At 32.6% G+C, this 19334-nt stretch overlaps 3 protein-coding genes and 1 long non-coding RNA gene across 11 annotated transcripts in view; 2 read left to right on the forward strand and 2 right to left on the reverse strand.

Moving 5' to 3' along the window:
- Positions 1-11326, forward strand: part of LOC111618758 — a 47913-nt gene extending 36587 nt beyond the window's left edge. For 6 of the 8 annotated variants that reach the window (XM_023360323.1, XM_023360329.1, XM_023360331.1 and 3 more), the window contains exon 2: positions 8168-11326. In XM_023360323.1, coding sequence (XP_023216091.1) covers positions 8179-10908 — 2730 coding nt within the window. In that variant the 5' untranslated portion in view covers positions 8168-8178 and the 3' untranslated portion in view covers positions 10909-11326. Of the gene's footprint in view, positions 1-3489; positions 5284-7435; positions 7669-8167 lie in introns of those variants that run through there. The other 2 variants (XM_023360328.1, XM_023360325.1) reach the window with 2 other exon arrangements.
- On the reverse strand, positions 5787-7178 carry LOC111618776. The gene has a single exon (XM_023360347.1). The coding sequence runs from the start codon at positions 7176-7178 to the stop codon at positions 5787-5789; it is 1392 nt and encodes a 463-aa protein (XP_023216115.1).
- Positions 11327-11611: 285 nt separating the features above from the next.
- On the forward strand, positions 11612-13159 carry LOC111618760. Its single transcript, XR_002755641.1, has 2 exons — positions 11612-12582; positions 12656-13159. It is a non-coding gene; the product is annotated as an uncharacterized LOC111618760 (long non-coding RNA).
- A 975-nt stretch (positions 13160-14134) lies between these two features.
- On the reverse strand, positions 14135-17308 carry LOC111618759 (dehydrogenase/reductase SDR family member 11-like). The gene is made up of 5 exons (XM_023360332.1): positions 16904-17308; positions 16679-16832; positions 15585-15679; positions 14436-14565; positions 14135-14323 (listed from the first exon to the last, which is right to left on the reverse strand). The coding sequence occupies exons 1-5, from the start codon at positions 17086-17088 to the stop codon at positions 14135-14137; spliced, it is 753 nt and encodes a 250-aa protein (XP_023216100.1). The 5' UTR covers positions 17089-17308.
- Positions 17309-19334: the final 2026 nt, after the last annotated feature.

The following is a 19334-nucleotide window of genomic DNA, read 5'->3' on the forward strand; positions in this document are numbered from 1 at the left end:
AACCTTTTTAATTTCAAAATGTCAGAACATTGTAAATTATATATAGGCCTATATATATATAATTTACAATCTTTAAATAGTTGTTTTTTATTTATTTATTTATTTATTTATATAGTCGAACCGCCAATAACGGCTACAGTTTTTATAAATGGCGGTCATTTTTCAGGAACGTCGAAAAAACTGCATGCAAAATGGTCTCCAGACAACGACAGTTTTTACGTTCCATCAATGACCATTGTTCGGAGTTTTAAAATAATAAAACCTCCGAACAATGGTTTTCAAATAGCGATAGCTATAGTGAAAGAATTAGAGGTACGAGATGAGGAATTTTGACATTTCAAATATAGGAGGACTCCATTGTATTGTCACAGAAAAAAGGAAAATTTAGAGAAGAAAGTTTGACGAATCATGGAGTCTGTAAACTGCATCCTGCTCCGGATTCCTGCCATAGAGAAGGCTTTGGTAAGTGGCCAAACTTCAGCATTCAAAGAGACGTTGCAAAGAAAGTAGTGACTTTCGTAGTCCTACATTAACTGTTGATACTAAAGAAATACAGACCATAAGTTCGTAAGCTCACCCCTCCCCAGATTGCAGAGAAAGTTCAACTGTAGAACTAAAAAGTTGGTTTAAACGTTAAATCAAATTTCTTCTATGTCTTAGACTACGTAATGTACAGTTAATGTATGATTTATCTGCAAGAAAATAAGTCTGTTTTGCAAAATCTGTCAGCAAGCCGGTGATGTCTTCTAGATTTAAGTTCGGCAAATGAAATACACCGATATTTTGAAGCATTTTATCTAATATTCATCGGGAACAGTTTACAGGAAGAGAATTTATTATTGACATTTGAAACACCGTAAAGATATTTAGATGTATTGAAGGTCAGGACTTTAATGTCATCCGCTGACTTATCAGATTTTATTAAATATAGACGTAATTTATTTGCAAAAATTATTTGAATAAAATCATTTTTCATCGTTTAAAATTTTGCGTAAACAACATTTTTTGTTGCATCATTGAGTGAGTAAATATTCTGACATAGTGTGATGCAATTATCGTCGTATTTTCTGAATCTTTTCTAATGTGGTTTGTCGATTTTAACTAATCGTCCACCATACGATGTTATACATTCGGATACACCTTACATTACATGAAATATTGCAAGTAGTTTAGATTGAAAATGGGTTTAATCGATAGAAAACTGACAAACCTCGTGTAGTCGTTCATAATTTACAATATTTACCCGTTTCCATTTCGACTTTTTGGCACCGAATAACATCTTTTGTTCTATTATTTTCTATTGAAACTTGCACGTATAAGAACTCGATTTTTCATTATCGGTATAAACTATAAACAATAGGATTAATCTTTATAAACAACTGAACCGAAGATAGCTGCTATAAACGTTTTTATCTAACTCGAATGTTGGGTTATTGAGTGACCTTCATACATAAGCAAAAGGGTAGAATATAACACAGTGTATATATGTATATATATACGAGCGAACTCTATTTAACTGAATGATTGCCTTTCACTTATGGCGAACACGTATTGCGCGTGTGATAAGTGCATACACTAGTAACACTTGTCTCTTTACGTGGCGTGTTTTGTTTGGAGACTATACATTAGCTCTCTATATATCATATTTTATTGATCATTAAGACGTGAATACCGTATTTAGTTTACTGAAAAACTAAAGGATGTAGTGCGTGATCTATAAAATTGATCGAAACGGGATTTAATCTACGTTTATTAATTGAATGAAGCTATAAATGTTAAATACGTTTTTTTGCTTTTTTAAAATTAAAATTTGCGTGACTTCGTATATAATTAATTGGGTTCTCCGGTCCTCTAAGCTTTCCCTATCCTGTCTCGGTTTTCATCTAACTCCATTCTCGAGATTAACGAATGACAGACAGACGGACGTCAGTGGGAATGTATAGATCTATAATTTGAAAATTGCAGCCCACTTATTGGTATTATTTCTTGTTATTAATATTGTAACACTACCCCCAAAGAAATTACAACTACAGTAAAGCTTAGTTCACATTGAGCGCGATTCGCTGGCGAAAGCGAAAAACAGAGCGAATAGCCAGTCAAACATGACTCGTTTGACGGGTTATTCGCTCTGTTTTTCGCTTTCGCTAGCGAATCGCGCCCAGTGTGAACTAAGCTTAATTCTCCTTTATTAAAGAACATTCCCACCGTGTCACTTAGGGTCGCCATCTTTGGAAACTCTTTCGGAAGGTAAATTAAAAAATGCGCTTCTTCTTTTTCATACTTCTCGCAATTCGCATGCCTTATAAATGCTTTATTCCGTCGTATTTAGCACTAAATTGAGGTTCGGCAAACGATGCAACGTGCCGAACAAATATCATCATCATGAGTTAACCAAGTTTTGAATTCATTCACTTGAGCCAGCAGGTTTTCCTAAATTGTAAAATTGCACGAAATTTTTTCGAGGAAAGAAGAATCAAACGAATCCCTACATTGTTTCATCTTGAAAAAAAAAAAAAAAAAAAACGATTTTTAAACTCGAAACGGCAGTAAATTACAATTGTTTTAAGGATTGCTCGATTCCGGTTCTTCGACAAAATGCCCAATTTTTCGGGTTCCGATTAATTGTTTCATCATTAGTTTGAATAGAAGCGAACGAGATTTACAGAAAAACAAGCAAATGTGAAATTGGGTGTTGGCCTGACGTAACTCTTCTCTCTCCCGGGAAAGCTTTTATGGGTTTTAAGTATTTTTGTATTTTGATTTAACGTCCCGTCTTTATACTGTAAAAACTATCCAATTTTTTTTTCTTTATTTTAAAGTCACAGTAGTTTGTTCTTACACTCGTTGGAGTCAAGATATGTTTCTTTTGAGTCTTACAAGTAATAGAATTAAATTTGTTTTGAGTAGGATAACAATTTTTTAGATACTACAGTACATGTAAATGGTTAGTTTTATTATAAACTAGCTGCAAGGACCCGCTTCGCTGGTCAAAAAGTAACGATAGTGAAGATTAAGATAATTACATTATAGCTAATCTTACCCGTTTTCACAAAATGCAAGAATTAGGTCCCCTGTTTCCAGACTAATTAGAGAATTTTTACGTTTAGTCAAACGAACTATTTTCAACGTTTCTGGAACGTTTACAATCGTTCTATAATCGAACCAATATTCGAATTTTATGTTCGAATTTAATTCGAACAAATTCGAACAAAACATTCGAAATAGAAAGCCACTTTCAACCACTTTCAGCCTCATATCTTCTGCACCCTTTAGCTATCAAGACACAACCCCCATAGTGCACGAACGGAGACTTGGGGCTACTACCACATACAAACACCATTCACTTGAGATGTGTAGTTTTGGCAGAAAAGTGAAATATAGGGACATACACGTCCATTTTATATATATATATATATATATATATCTAGATATAGATAATACTTTTCTGTAGCATTATTTCTATATGTTGGCCTGACGTATAAGGTTTGTAACTATTTCTTTCATCTGTATAATACTACAGTACAGCATAATTATTACAGTACTCCAGTCGGATAAGCTTCATTTGCCGGAACACTAATTTTTTAAGTTCTTCTAGTAAAAGAAACATGCAAAATATAACAAACAATTTATACTTAGTTAAATACAAAGTTCTTTAAACATACATACATATTCGTGGATGGACGGTTTTCGTAGAAATTATCATGAAACACACTCAAATTTATTTTATTTTAACGGTTACAGACTAACTTCACACCCCACCGAAACTTATGCCTAGGCTAAGAGGGAAAGAAAATGTACTTTTAAAATTCTGACTTGCAAATATCTTTGGAAAATATCAGGTTTGTTCCAACACAATTCCCTAACTGGCATGTTCATTGTTCAGTTCTTTACCGTAAAATGACATTTCTCATGCCTGGTACGGTTTCAAATTCAAACCAGTCAGGGACTTGTGTTGGAACAAATCTATTGTTCAGGAAAGCAATTTTGAAAAGGTAACAACACTAGATTGAAGGTTTGGAAGATCAGGTGGTAAGTGTGGATCGCCGTAAGATAATTACTCCGTTCTGCATCAGTCTTCCAGAATCTTAACTTAATTTGATTGAAAATTAATTTCTGTTATATTGATTTGTTCGGAAGGTTCGTAGCGATTTTTCATAGCTGACAGTTGAGACACTGGGTGAAGCGAAAATTATTAATTGTATGAATCGATGAATATTACGAAAAATGACGTTGTCCGTTACAAAAATCCGTTAAGATTTTTTTAAAATAACTGATCTTATTGTGAAAATGGAAGCAAGAATGTTGCATTTTCGACATTTGTTTCAGTTTCTTTTATCGAAAAGGCAAAAATGCCGTACGAACAGCGAAAGAAACACGATGTTTATGGTGAGGTTGCTGTAGCAGTCAACTATACGAAAAGGTTATTCGCGAAATTTAAGGTGGGTAATTTCGACCTTTGAAGATGCCTCACGCTCCGGAAGACCTGCCATTATTGAAGAGGGCCAGATCAAAACATTGGATGGCATCCCTCGTTACACAACGTGGGAGTAACAGACATAATGAAGTCATCGAAGAGTATTGTATTTCAACATCTGAAGAAGCTCTGATATATGAATCGTTACATTTGGGTACCTCACGACTTAACGGAAAAGAACTTTTACTGTATCGAATCTTCATTTGTGATTGTCTTCAAAAACGAAATGATAATGTCACAAAACGTTTCAGAAAAGGGTCAAGCTATGAAAAGTGATCGTTTATAGCGTCAGCGCAAACGATCGTGGGGCAAGAAAAAAGAACCACTACTAAAAACTCCAAAGGTCAGTCTTCATCCGAAGAAGGTCATGCTCACTGTCTGGTGGGATTGGAAAATAATTCTGCACTACGAGCCGTTTACACAGAATCAAACAATCAATCTGATAAGTATTGTTCCCAACTGGATTAACTGAAGATGGCAATTGAAGGAAAATTTCCGGAATTGGCCAACAGAAAAGGCATTGTTTCATCAAGATAATGCCAGACCGCACATTTCTTTACGAACACGCAAAAAATTATTGCAACTAAGATGTGATGTTTTACCCCATCCTCCATACCTGACCTTGCCCCGTCAGACTACCATTTGTTCTGGGTTCTGCAGAATTTTCTTCGTGATAAACTTTTGTAATTTAGAAGCTTGCAAATACCATGTGGAACAGTATTTTTCACAGGAAAACTAAGCTTCTCCGTAGTGGCTACAAGTCATTAAAACAATGATACATACATTAAAAAATACATAATTGAATAAAGGTATGTTTTTAGTTTTAAAATCGTTTCTTCATTTCTTTTGATGACTGCGAATTTTCCGAACAAGTTTCTCGTCTGAGAGCTAAGTTGTTTTATGTTACTCTATCATTTAAGTTTATGATAAGCTAAGATATGCCTACCTATGCTAAGACATGTTTATTTCGTATTTTAAACTCAAAAAAACACAACACCTTAATTTGCTGAGAAAACTTTTAATGAAAAGCTAACGTTTTCAGCCAACTCTATTGGCCATCATCAGGCTAAGCTTTTTCGAATACAAAGAAAATAGAACAAAAATTTTTAAATACAAAAAAACAAAATAACGAACGAAATATATATATATAAATAAATGTATAAATAAAAATAAAATAAAATAAAAACTCTTATTATAAAATATGTATATGAAAAAAAGCATAGGATAATTAAACTAAAAACGTAACACAATAATACATTATGCTAAATTCTATAAACCGCAAGATATGCAAAAAAACACTAAAAACAAGGCATTAAGATCTGTCCATTCGCTTGATTAAGTATTTCCAGGCGGAAGGCAACCCTTCAGCATCCCTAGAATTAATGCATTTATCATGTAATCTGCTCCTGTATATTTCAATCTTTTCTGCGCAAATCGCCAAAGTTGGTGAATGTACTGGTTTAATAATACTTGCTTCGTCCCATTTGACGATTGAGCCCTCAACTTGCGCCATTTGCGATAGTATTGTGGCGTTAGATCCCTTACTGATATTGTACTTGTGTTCTTTTAATCTGACTCCTAAATTTCTGTTAGTGACACCAATATAATTTTTATTAATGTCTAGTTCACGATTTTCATATGGAATCTTGTATACACCTGCTCTTTTTTCTTTATCTATGCTGTCTTTGTCATTCCTTAATAATCTGTACAGATTAGGAGCTCTCTTGAAAATTAACCTGGACTCTTTGCGGGCTGAGATTTCTTTCATGATGGCTTTTCTCTTTCTATCATACGTGAACTTCGTGATTTTGCCGAAACCGTCGTTTTGCGTTTTAGTTTTATTTGTTTTGTATTTTCTGACCAATGTTGTTATCATACCTTCTTTGTACCCTAGAGATCTGGCAATATGCAATATTCTATTAATTTCTTTTTGCCTATCCAAGACATTACTGCAATAGAGAAAAGCCCTTTGGATAAGGGCACGGAAGGCAGCCATTTTGTACTGGTAGGGATCATTAGAATGGGACGGAATGTACAGAGGGCTATGCGTCGGTTTTACGTATACATTAGTTGTCAAACGCCCTTCTTTAAATTCAATGTCAATATCTAAAAAATGTATCCGTGAAGCACATTTTTGTTCAATCTTCAACATGAGACCATCATTGTTGCTGTTTATCATGTTGATAAACTCATCAATCTTTTGGTCATTCTTCCAAATTACCAATACATCGTCCACGTATCTTTTAAAATACACAATGGCATTTAAGAAAACAGAAAGAGCACTTTTTTCCAACCTTCTCAATACAAGCTCACATAAAAGTCCTGACATGGGACTTCCCATAGGGACTCCTCTTCTTTGTCTGTATCGACGGCCATTAAATGCGAAAAAAGATTGATAACAAATAAGGTTAGCTAGTTCGATCAAATCATTATTGTAACCCGCCAAATTTGGGCTCTTGCTCAGCATGAAGTCTAAAAGTGCTACTCTGCATGATTCAATTTTTATAGATGGGTATAAACTTTCATAGTCCATCACTGTTCCAATTTCATCCTCCATTAAAACTAGATCTTGTATCTCATTAACCACTTCTCTTGGATCATGCGCCACATGTATATTATTCTCGAGGTGCGAGGTGAGAAACTTATGTAATCTCTTTTCAAGAATAAACGTTGGTCCTCTGCACCTTTCCACTACAGGTCTCATTTCTTTACCCTCTTTATGGGTCTTAGCAAAAGCAAACAATCTTGGCAAATTTCTCAGCAAATTAAGGTGTTGTGTTTTTTTGAGTTTACAAGCAAGTGCTGAGTGAGTGTAATATAGTTCGTATTTTAATTAATAGAATACAGTTGATGGAAATTGGTTATTTGGATTTCATTTAATCTTAATTATATATATGGAAATAAATTGTAGAATGCTTTATGGGAGGAGTATACAATTACAAGAAAAATTTAAAAAAATTAAAATTCGTTCGATCGCTTTCAAATTAGATTCATGTCCAATTCGAAAGCGCTCGAACAGATTTGTCGTGTGTTCCACGTATTTGAAATTTTTGATTTCATTAAAAACTTTTCTTGGTAGTTTACTTAAACTGTTTATATACGCTCTTCACTTCTTTTAGAAAAAAATATCCACGAGTCCTTTTTTTGTGAGAGATTATTCTCTGTTTTTAAAATCTGTTAGGATACCAAACGTGGTAAGATTTATCTTTCAAAATATGTGGTACACATTTTTCAGTAGAATGTATAGTAATTTAGTCTATTGAGATAAAGGAACCCAGATTTGAATCTCGTTCGGAATTTCGAGATTGTGTTTGTTTAGTGATCGCTTATTCCTCACTCATTGTGGAACTCATGATGTGGATGTCTTGTACTGCATCAACAATCATATTTCTACTTACGGTGCCTTGCTAACTAATTCCTGCTACACTGTAGACATTATATTTACGTGTCAATGATTGATACAAAATATTTTTTAATACTTTTATAATTTTAAATGATTTTAGAAATCTTTCTGTGAACTAAGCATATATTTATATTGTTTTTTCGCTCGTTCTTCGATGAGTATCTTGCAATTTTTCTCAAGATTCTAATATTTGAAAAATTATTTGAAATTGAAATAAATAGAAAAAAAAAATTTAAATACCTCGAAATTTTTATTGTAATTTTATTCATATTTTTCTTTTTGTTTTACAGGAAAATGAGTGATGGCTGGCGAAACTGTGAAACCAAATTTGTATCTGCCTCCGAGTATCAGCCCCGCGATCGTTGCCAAACTCATCATTCAGATTTTAGAATGCAAGAGATCATCCTGTAAATGCGAAACCAGCAAAGAAATATTGCATTTTGCAATGAAAATACTTCTGAGCGAAGATGACTCTTCTCTTTATTCGGACCATAAGTTTCGTACGATCACCAAATTTTCTTCGTGCCTGCGCACGAAGAACGTTGCCACACAAACGAGACGTTGGAAACGTAATTCTTGTACCATTCAGACTGACTCAGAAACTGTGATACCAAAGAAATCTATTTCTGTACAGACCGAAAAAACACGATTCAAGCTTCTTCAGAGCAAAATCAAACAGCGAATTCCGAATGGTTCTACTAAATCAGTTTCCACGCAAGCTAATTTATTAGAATTTGTAAATGTGGCTAATAAAGAAAATATCGAAGACATATTCAAACTGCAAGATGACATGGAAGACATCAAGCATGTAGAAAACAGCGATGACAAGATGTATTCCGAGAAAAGTCCCAAAAAAGAGAAAAACAACAAAAGATTATCGAGAGTAATATATTTTCATGGAAAGAAATTAATTGAAAAGGGTAGTAAAAAATCTCCGTTTCATATACCTCTGATATGTGACAAAGATACGGAATTATCCGATCCAAGACTGAAAAATAGAGATTGTTTAAAATTGTGGAACTCTTCGGCTTTGTGGAACGTATCGCAAAAGGACGAAGAGACAGAAATGCATGTACAGAAATTGATTAACGAAGAAACTATCGAAACAAAGGTTAAAGAAGTAATAAATATTTTTCCGTTGGATTTGCACGACGAAGTAGGTTCTCATTCGTCCATGGGTACAACTGATTCAGACATCGCCAATTACGTTTCACGGAATAAGAGTGAATGTGTTAATAGATCTCACGATAAAGTTACTTGCAGTCCAGAAGACTGTTATAGCAAGCTAAACGAAATTACAAATATTGATTTCGATAGGGATTTGGAAAATGACGAAAATCACGAGACAAAAGCAAAAATGCTAGACGAAGAGTTCGACGTAGTTAATTTTACCATGAAAAATGTGTGTAAAGATCCACGACTTAAGGGGAAAAATTGCCTTTATAATAGTAGCAACAGGAATGGTAATATTGTGGCAGCAACGAATAAATCGCGCAGAGTCACAATTACAGAAGGAATGCCATTACAAGGAATCTCTGCAGAAGCTCAAAAGGTTCAACATTTGGACGAATGTTTTTGCAACTGGGCACCCAGACAAGCCTGTCCTAGTGATCCGAGAATTAAACTTCGGTGTGGAAACGTGAATTTAGATTATCGAAATCCGAAAAGAGACATCTCTTACAATAATGCAGAATTACCTCTTAAGAAACAGAAAATCGACTACGATCCAGTTGAGAACGAACTATTTTCGAGTACAAAAGCCGAAGAAATTCGAACGCCTCAGAGCGCCACTCCAGAATTCTCGCCTGCAAGTACCGAAAGTGTGTACGATTCTATAAAACTCCAAGAAAATAATATCAATGGAAAATTGGAGAAAAACTCGTGTTTTCACGAGACTGTTTCAGAAGCTACTTCACGCAAGATAAACGAAATAGAAGAAAAACTTGGCATTAAAGATCGAATATGTTCAGAAAGTTTTCAGCACAGTTATTTACGCTTAAACAACGAAAAGACGAATCATATACTAAGCAACAAAGTTTGTGATTCGACAGAGCGCCAGCATCTGAAGCTCTCTCCTGAACGGCTTAATAGTTCACCAGTCTCTACAATAAGTTCCATATCTCTCAATCAACAATCAGAAAATTTAAATAAATTTGAGGACTTTGATTCAAAATGTTCAAATCTTCACGAAAACGAAAGTTCCTTCAATGAAACAAAGTGCTCTTTGAAAGAAGCTAATTTTATAAATATCGAGAATGGTGAAAAGGCTCAATCCATGTTGCCATACAAAATGGAATATTGCGTTAACTTGTGCAAATTAAATAAAAACACAGCGAAAGTACAGAAAGAAGTTAACAAAGATGCTAGTTCTGATGATTATTCACAACATGGCATCTATTTAAATGAAAGGCACGAATCTGAGCAAACTTTACAAAAGGAATGCAGTCTGAAAGATGTAAACAAAGTTTCGTATCAGAAACCCAACACTCTTAATTGCAAAAGAGATTCTCAAGATTCTGGAATATCGGAACACAACGTTGATAAAGAAAGCATCGAAGTGTACTCACCAACTGACGAACTGAGTATGTGTAGCGACATGGAAGTGTCTTATACTCCACCGGTCCAACCGTCATCGCCGGATAGATCACCTTTATTGAACTTAGATTCTGATAAAAATTCTGCCGTTGATGCTGAAAAGGATACTACGGTCTCGATTAAAGAATTATCCAATTTTGATAAAATTCCTGAATATACCACTCAAGATATCATCGAATCTGCAAATGCGAAACCGAAACAACAGAAAGGAGAATCCGAAATGATTCAGAATTACGCGTTTATGAAGAACTGGATGAATTGTATGCCACAATGGTTCCAGCAACAATCATTATCTAACTATTACAAATGGTATAGAGACGGTAGCGAGGTGCCTACAATGCACTACCAGACATTTTATCCGCCTTACTCAAGCAATTACTTATCGGAATGGATATGTTATCCTTGGTGGAATGGAAATGCAGCCGGATGGCATTGACGAAGATTCGTACACTTTATAATGAGGCTCACATTTCACATTGGTGGAACACTGTGACATTTGTACAAATCATCTGATTTTGCTCAATCATTTCTTGTGATATAGCTTAGATATCATCGAGTTCATAACAATTGTTAAAAGATATCAACAAATTCTTCTGTACGAAGAAGTATTTAAAGAGGGGCGTAGAGAAACTTTTTATATTTTGCTACATGAAGGAGTTAGAAGAATTTTATCAGACAAGAACGGCACTCTCAGTTTCTTCATTATGTTTTTATGACATTATATATTTTAAGAAAAAATACTTTCTGTAGTTGTTTTAGGAGTAATTTCACCTTCGTTCGTTCGTTTGTTTTTGTAATCCAGTTTCTTATCCCAATGTACAGTACATACATAATATAGCAGATGTAATATTGTATTCATTTGTACTAGTCATCAATTTCGCAATTCTACCCATCATTTTTTCATATGTAATGTCGTAATATTTAAAGTAACATTGATCAAAATTACAAACAGATTTTAAAAAGATTTTTTTCCATTAAATCTGTTACTTGAGAAAATCAAATGTAATTTATTTGTGTTTTTAAATGTTTTTATTATCATTTACAATAAAAGTTATCGTTCGAAAAATATATAAATATATATATTTAAATTTGTTTACTAAACTGTTAAGCTTAACTTGAAATTTATTATTTATCCTATATTAAGAATTATATTTTTTTATTAGTTAGTGATTTAAATTTCCTTTTTAATACAGCAAGAAGTCTTTACAACATAGCAATTGTTTTTATGGCACTCCTCGTCTCAGTATTCCTTTATCAGTTTAGCACGAATTTTTAAAAATTGGTTCTTAAAAATATAATTTATTTAAAATATAAAAGGTGAACTAACTTTGTGTAATACTCGTAGTTTCTATTTACACTAAAAAAACAGAAAATAAAATAAATAACAACGTTTATCGATAGTTATTTTGAAAAAAATAGTATTGTTGCGTGACAGAGGTCTCTCAAATAAATGCACTTGCGCTATAACGTTTATAATTAATTTATACATAAAAATTAATTATTTTTCATACTTTCTCACTCACATTACGCATTCAAGGTGCCTTTTCAATTATTGCAATTTAAATCATTAATCATTTGCATCAAGGCAATCAATTATAGAACATTAATCCCATAACCAGAAGTAGAACTAAATAATAGTCCTTAATAAACGAAGCAAAGCAATTAACTATTTATCTAATATAACAATTCTTTAAATTGATATATTATATAAAGTGCAAAGATGAATTTTATTGTAATAAATAATTTCAGTTGTTAAATAATTATGTATTCGACGCCAGTCATGTGCTGGGAAAAACCGATGAGTCATATTAACGTCACACTTTTCCTATTGTGCGACTTCCTTTTACATAAATTTTCTTTCTTACTGAATATTTTCCTTTCATAATTTTTAATATTAAAAAATTCTTATTCTGTTATTATGTGTTAGGCCCCATTTCTCCTCACCCATACCCATTGTGGGCCCACTATGGGTTGAAAAAGACCCATTTAGTGCTCGCAGAATGAAATAAATTGCAAATGCCTTACAAAATGTTAATTAATATGAGAAAATTCGTTCGCTTGAATTACTGTCTTATGAATTTTTAAAGTAGCTTTTCTCTTATCTAAAAAGGTAAGTACCATTTAACAATGAAAACTTTTTGTTATTAATCTTGTAAAACTGATATTATTTTATTTTCTTCTAGATTTTTTAATGAAGTCTTAAGTTACGAAGACCTGTAAAACACAATTGTCACTGAAGAGCTTATTTTATATACTAATATACAATTCAAAATTATACTCTGATCACATCAAATAAATTTTTAAACTCCGATAATATATTTTAAAACCTATTATTGGAGTTTAAGGAAAATGTCTCTTGTTTTATTTTTCTACTTTATATAAAAGTAACCCTTTATATTGTTGACGAATTATTATATAAGCGCCATTTAATGAAATAATACAATTCATATATTGTATATTATTAATTCATTGAATTGTGCCTTTTATAAGGATGCTGAAAAAATTTGGAGTATCCTGTGTAATTATATATATTTACACACAAGTGTAGTTGTGTCGTACTTTTTGAAAATTGCAGTTAGATGGTGACTTCTTGCACATGGTAGAGAACTATAGTATAAGAAAGGATTTACCACAACCTAAAAGAAGATAACGAAAAATTTACATATTTCCCTCTCAATAGGTTATACCAGGGGTGGCCAAAACGTGGACGACTACAAGTGGCGCTTTGGTGCAATCGACCTGTTGACCTTTGTTTTTTTTTGCTTGTACGTCACACGACGCATTCGTGTTTATATACACTACACCACTGATGTCATATAGAACTGTTTTATACGGGTAGCTACACTGCAACCGCATTTTTCATTGCTTGTTCTGTGGCAAATCTGAATTTTCGTCTTATAAATTGAAATACCTAAATAAGGGGTGGCCGAAATTTTTCTCCACCCCGGGCTGCTAACACTCATGGTACGCCACTGCGCATGTGAACTCGTCTATCAAAAAATTGGCGCATGGTATGCAAAAGGTTGGCCACCCCTGGGTTATACGAAGTACCCTATTCAGCACTGTAGAGAAATTCTCTATTGACCAGAAGTAACTAACTCAAGTATGAAATTCCAGAGAATGAGGAATAAACTTCCATAAAAAGTTTAGTATCAAACTCGCCACCATGGCACTTCTGGTATTGCATGAAAAAATTTGTGCAAGGCATCCTATACAGAGACCAGTGTTGTAAGGCATATCCAATATGGTGTCCTTTCTGCGGTTCAAAACCTGAAGACGAGGTGTGTTAACCAGACGAGATCCTCTGTGATCTCGTACAATGATACCATGTTTCAAGCCTGTTAAATTTGCAACATGTCCTCTCCAACAAAAAATTCACGGAAAAGCATCATGACAAGTTTTCATGATTACAAGCGAGCATCGATAATGATATATCATTTCTGGAAAATAAACATTATATTGTTTGAATGTCCTAACGGTTGTAACAGTCGTAAGACAAGTTTCGTGAAATGTAATGCAATTTACAAAGTGTACAAGTATCATCAAATTGAAAAAAGTTCTGAACTTGACTCGTAAATGTTATGTATATACAAACAATACGACAAAGAAACAATTCCAACAAAACAGCTTAACATTCAAATCTTTTATTTAAACTGTGTTACTCATTCTGTAGTTTGAACAATGATGTCATTAATATCAACATAATCTGGCATTTTCAATACATTTAAAACAGCATTGGCTATGTTTTCGGGTTGAAGAGATAAACGGTTTTTATAGGTAAGTTTAGCAAGTTCAGGATTTTTCAACATCCTTTCCAGAAATTCTGTTTCCACTATACCAGGACTGATGCACTGCAACAGAAAAAAAGATATATAAGCATAAAGAAGCATATCGCATAAAGAAAAAAAGATATTATATAAATTTTCAATTAATCTAAAACAAAATATTAAACTGTAAACTTACACAAACTCTTATTTTGCTTTTCTCGGCTCTTAATTCCTGTCGTAATCCTTCTGCCAATGCTTTTACCATATGCTTCGTTCCCGAATAAAAACTTAATCCAGTATGTGACATAACGTGGTGTGCAAGTATACTAATTAAAATGAAACATACAAATCAAAACTATAATTCAGCAGAATATATATAAACGTTTAACGTTACTTTTCGTTTATACACATAAGGGCATATTTGATGCTACATTGCTCGGGTCAGGATGACAACAAAACCTGTGTAAGCCACGAAGTCAAAGGTTGAGAAACACTGAATTAGTTTGATCTTAAACGATCCATTGTAAAATATCTATACTCGCAGCTATATCAATTGTACTTATATAAATAAATTCATCAAGGAAATACCACTTTCCTTTTCCTTTAAAGGATATTTATGATGCCTTAACACGCGATAACTGAATTAAAATACGATAAAATTGGGTGTCAAACTATCGTGCAGCATGAAATATGATGAATGTCATGAAGATTGCTATTTCAATATCAAGATAGGTTTTAAATTTCAAGCAAGAAACAATGCCATAAATATATATAACAGGAGTGACAAAATATAGATAAATATACACTAACCACATCTCTGATTTTATATTTTTCTAGTCCACGACTTAAAAATTGTAATCATCAGAAGGAAAATTAAGAAAAGTAGTATTTAAGCAGAGGTTTAGAAAAAATAATTTCCTGTATTAATATAAAACTGCAATAACAATTGATTATTAGATATATTTCGTAAGTTCATTCTGTAATATCTTCGACTAAAGAAAATCATGTTTGATTTTATAAGGAACTAAGAATTCTCTTTACATATTTAATAGCTATTATATTCAGATTCGTGACTAAATTATTATTTTCTACGTCCAAGTCGTGATTGTTTTCTTTGAAAACAATCATGAGCTGTCATCATAAATTACTATGTGATTGGTTATATTATTTACGTTACCTTATAAATTTACTGAATTACTGGAGTCTGCTACTAAAAATTAGATAGAATTTTTATTAAATTGTACTGTTTTATATCTGAAATAAAATAGTTTAACACAACATAGCTAAAAAGCTAATTTCTAATGAAACATTTTCAGATTAATTTTACTTTTAAAAATATACTTACCTGCTGATATGTATTATCTGCCCGTCATTTATTTCTTTTTCTTTCATCAGTGTTATTGCTTCGCGGGTGAAAATGCACAATGCGAGAACGTTAACCTTAGAAATTTCAAGAGGTTAAGTTTTATTTGGTACTATAATGAATAATAATATCAAATCCTTCATTATTTAATAAATTTTGGTCAAGATTTTGGTAAGTAATTATTAAAATTCAGCAATCTTAAGCGCGATATCTGCGAGGATTCATATACCAACCTTGATATGTACAATAATCTACCTTCAATGATGATTGATGAAGGTTGATCATTGTATATGTCTCGTTCTACCTTCGTTAATTAAAATTACTCATCAATATTATTGATATTTTCAGTGTTATACTATGCCTAAAAAGCAACTATAAATACAGCTAAGGAAATACAAAATCAATTTATATAGGGATTAAAAATGAAATACAGTGATATCTCGTTCTTCAAACGCTTCAAAGTTCGAACTGCCGGCGTATTGGAAAAAGAAAATGCGTTCAAAGCATTAAATATGCTTCGAAACAAAAAATACATCCTGAAATTAGCAGTAATGTGTTAAATTTCACAAGTTACACTTCTACCTTAAGTAACAACAGTCATTGAATATACACAAAAACTGTGTTCAACCCAATTTAACCATGGCACCCGAGAAGTGTGTGTAAGTAACGAAGTCTAACAAGTAAAGGGAAGCTGTTATATCGACCATTGAAATAAAAAGGAACTTATAGAAAAGCACGAAAGCCGTATACGCGTGAAATCTGGCAGCCATGTTTAAGATGACGAAGTCCACGGTGTGTGAACAGTAAACACAAATTTCATTTTATTATACGATATTTATGTATTGTTTTCGTGTTTTAATTTATTCTTAGCACATTTAATTGTTATTTTTACCTTAAATTGTGTTTGCTACTTTAAGTTTATCGAAATGAGTATTGTTTAGGGTCTGAGGATGAATTAATTCGCTTTCCATTATTTCTAATGGGCTTTCTGGAATGAATTAAATTCGAAGTGCGAGGCACCACTACGTGTTTGTAGAATTTACTTATAAATAATACAATATAGATAAATGTCTTACGTCTATAATATTTTTCCAATCATCTGTCTTGCCGTTCATTAAAGGACAGACTTTAGATATGCCAGCATTGTTAATACATATATCAATTTGTCCATAATGTTCTCGAATTTTTTGAAAAACATTCAAAATTTCCAATTCGTTCGTCACATCGCATCTATAACAATTTCAAAAATTATAAAACAAATAAGTTCATTATTAGTGTATGATAGATTCAAAATATCTTACTTTATTGGTAGCAATTCACCTGGAGAGTGTGATGCCAATTCTCCAGCTAATTTTTCAATAGCATTTACATTTCTAGCACAACCAATCACTTTCATTCCATTTTTTACTAATTCTCTACATATTGAAGCACCTATACCCACAGAAGCACCCGTTACCAAAGCCACTCTACCCATCCAGCGATTCATTTCGATTACCTATATAATGTGAAGCGTACTTTAATACTCCTCAGTTTGATTTCCATCATGTTACGAAATACAAACCGATTTCCTTTATAGATTTTATTGTCTGATACAGGCAGTTTAAATGGAAAAAGGTGAGAATTCAACTGAACAGTTTTTTCAGTTGAATTCTCACCAGTTTTTCTTGGAATTCCAATTGGTCCAATAGCCAAGTGGATAAAACCACTGAACACTGATAGTTGGGGTCGTGGATTTCCGACTCAATATCCAGCTGGCCACGAGTTTTTCGGGTTTTCTTTACGTCAGTAACGCTCATAAAGAACCTCCCGCGAGGCATTTCCCTTGACAGATCGCCCATGTGTCGAGTTTTCTTTATCGAATAAAATCGAACCAACCAGTATCCGCTATATCACATCTCTATGTGGTACAAGTTCATAATAATGAGTTATTTATAGATTTTATTTCAGGAAGTATTTTTCAATAAGTTTTACTCAATAGAATGATAGTAGCCTACCAGTGAAGGATATCCGTTGAATATATCTGAAACCTTCATACATGTACATTAAGATCAAAACCAGCTGCTTTTGAATCAATATTGGGTTTAATAGATTCTATCGATAAGTAATTTGTGCTAATTTTACAACTTTTCTGTAGGTTTATGCAATATAAAGAATGCACTAATCAATGTTAGTACAAATAAGAAAAGATATAACAATTTTCATTGTTTTAACTGATTCAATTAAAGGAAACCTGACATTTTACAGCTTTTCTATGATTCCTTTTTAAAATTTAAATACAGTAATATTTTGTTTTATAAATGTAAATATAATTCCTTAATATAAAAGGAAAAGAAAGGAATGTTTAATTTCTCATTAGACAGCCCTTCTACGAATTAGCTACTTTATCGATGTCAGTCTCTAGTTTTGAATTATGTTTATTTTCAATATTTTATAATATAATTTTTAACGTAAAATGTAGTTGTTGACAATAGAAATATGATGTACTGCATTGTGAAATCAAAATTTACTTTTGTAACTATATAAAATTGTCGGCATCAAAAGTTTTAGTATTAAATCTTTTAAAAATTTGCCTTAATAACAAAAGCATTCAAAGATTCAAATTATATTTTTAAAATAAATTTTCAAGGAATAAAATATCACTTTTTATCAGTTGTTAGAACATGAAATATCTCATCCGTTCTGAAATGTTGCAACTGAAGACTTCCGCCTGTACAGCTGTCTTATTAACGTTATAAGCAATAATTTCAAAACAATAAATTATTTATTCTAATTGATAATGTAGAAATTAATAATAAATGCTCTATAAATTTTGTCAAAATCTAATTATCATTTTTATATTGTAAAAATTTTACAATGTAAAGAATCATGTAAATAAAATAATTATTAATGGGCACTAAGAGGACATTTTCCGGGCACATAATGAGTAATGGGGCCCAAAGTATCCAGGACAGACCTCCCAAAATAATTCCTGGGGTTGTTCACCCGAATTCGACCCCGAGTCCTCCAGAGCGGTAGCCTGCATCTTAACCATATTGGCCATCAGGTGTTTAGGATGGCCATATGGTTAAGATGCAGGCTACCTTTTGCCAAAATGTCCCCTCGGAAAGACTTTATATGGTAAGGTAGCCCATATTCAGGCATTATATCCAAGTGAAGAAAGCCCAGAAAACTGCAGCCCGCTGAAGAGGCGTGAACCCGCTGTGACCGACTACCAATATTTAGTGGTTTTATTCATTTGATCACCGTTGGGCACAATTTTGCTTTTAGTAACAAAATAATTCAGATTTTGTGCACAAGTTTTAAATATTTATTTAAAATTTAATGTAAAGGATAAACCATATTCACGTGTTTTTTCAGCACGGATGTATTAATTAAAGATACTGACATTCTAAGAATTTCTACTCGTTAGTTATATCCGGTCTAAAATATTTTTTGTAATGTAATGATTACAAAATATTACAGGAATGTTACGTTCATTTTGCCTTATCTCAATTAAAAATTTCCGGAAAGGATAGGGAAAGCAATCGCATGTAGTAGAATTGTGAATAACCTAAAATGGTTGGCATAGATTATTTAATTTTTATAAAATATACTAATCTTCAAATACATTCAATTAATTACACAAATACTGTTATTGTACACATTAATGGAGTAAATAGAAACTTAGAATAGAAGGCTTCTACTCCATTGGGAATATATGGAATCGAATCCGTGTTTGGATTTTAGCAAGTG

The sequence above is a fragment of the Centruroides sculpturatus genome, unplaced genomic scaffold (genome assembly GCF_000671375.1).
Source record: "Centruroides sculpturatus isolate CEXI.00-Female unplaced genomic scaffold, Cexi_2.0 scaffold188, whole genome shotgun sequence".
NCBI lineage: Eukaryota > Metazoa > Arthropoda > Arachnida > Scorpiones > Buthidae > Centruroides > Centruroides sculpturatus.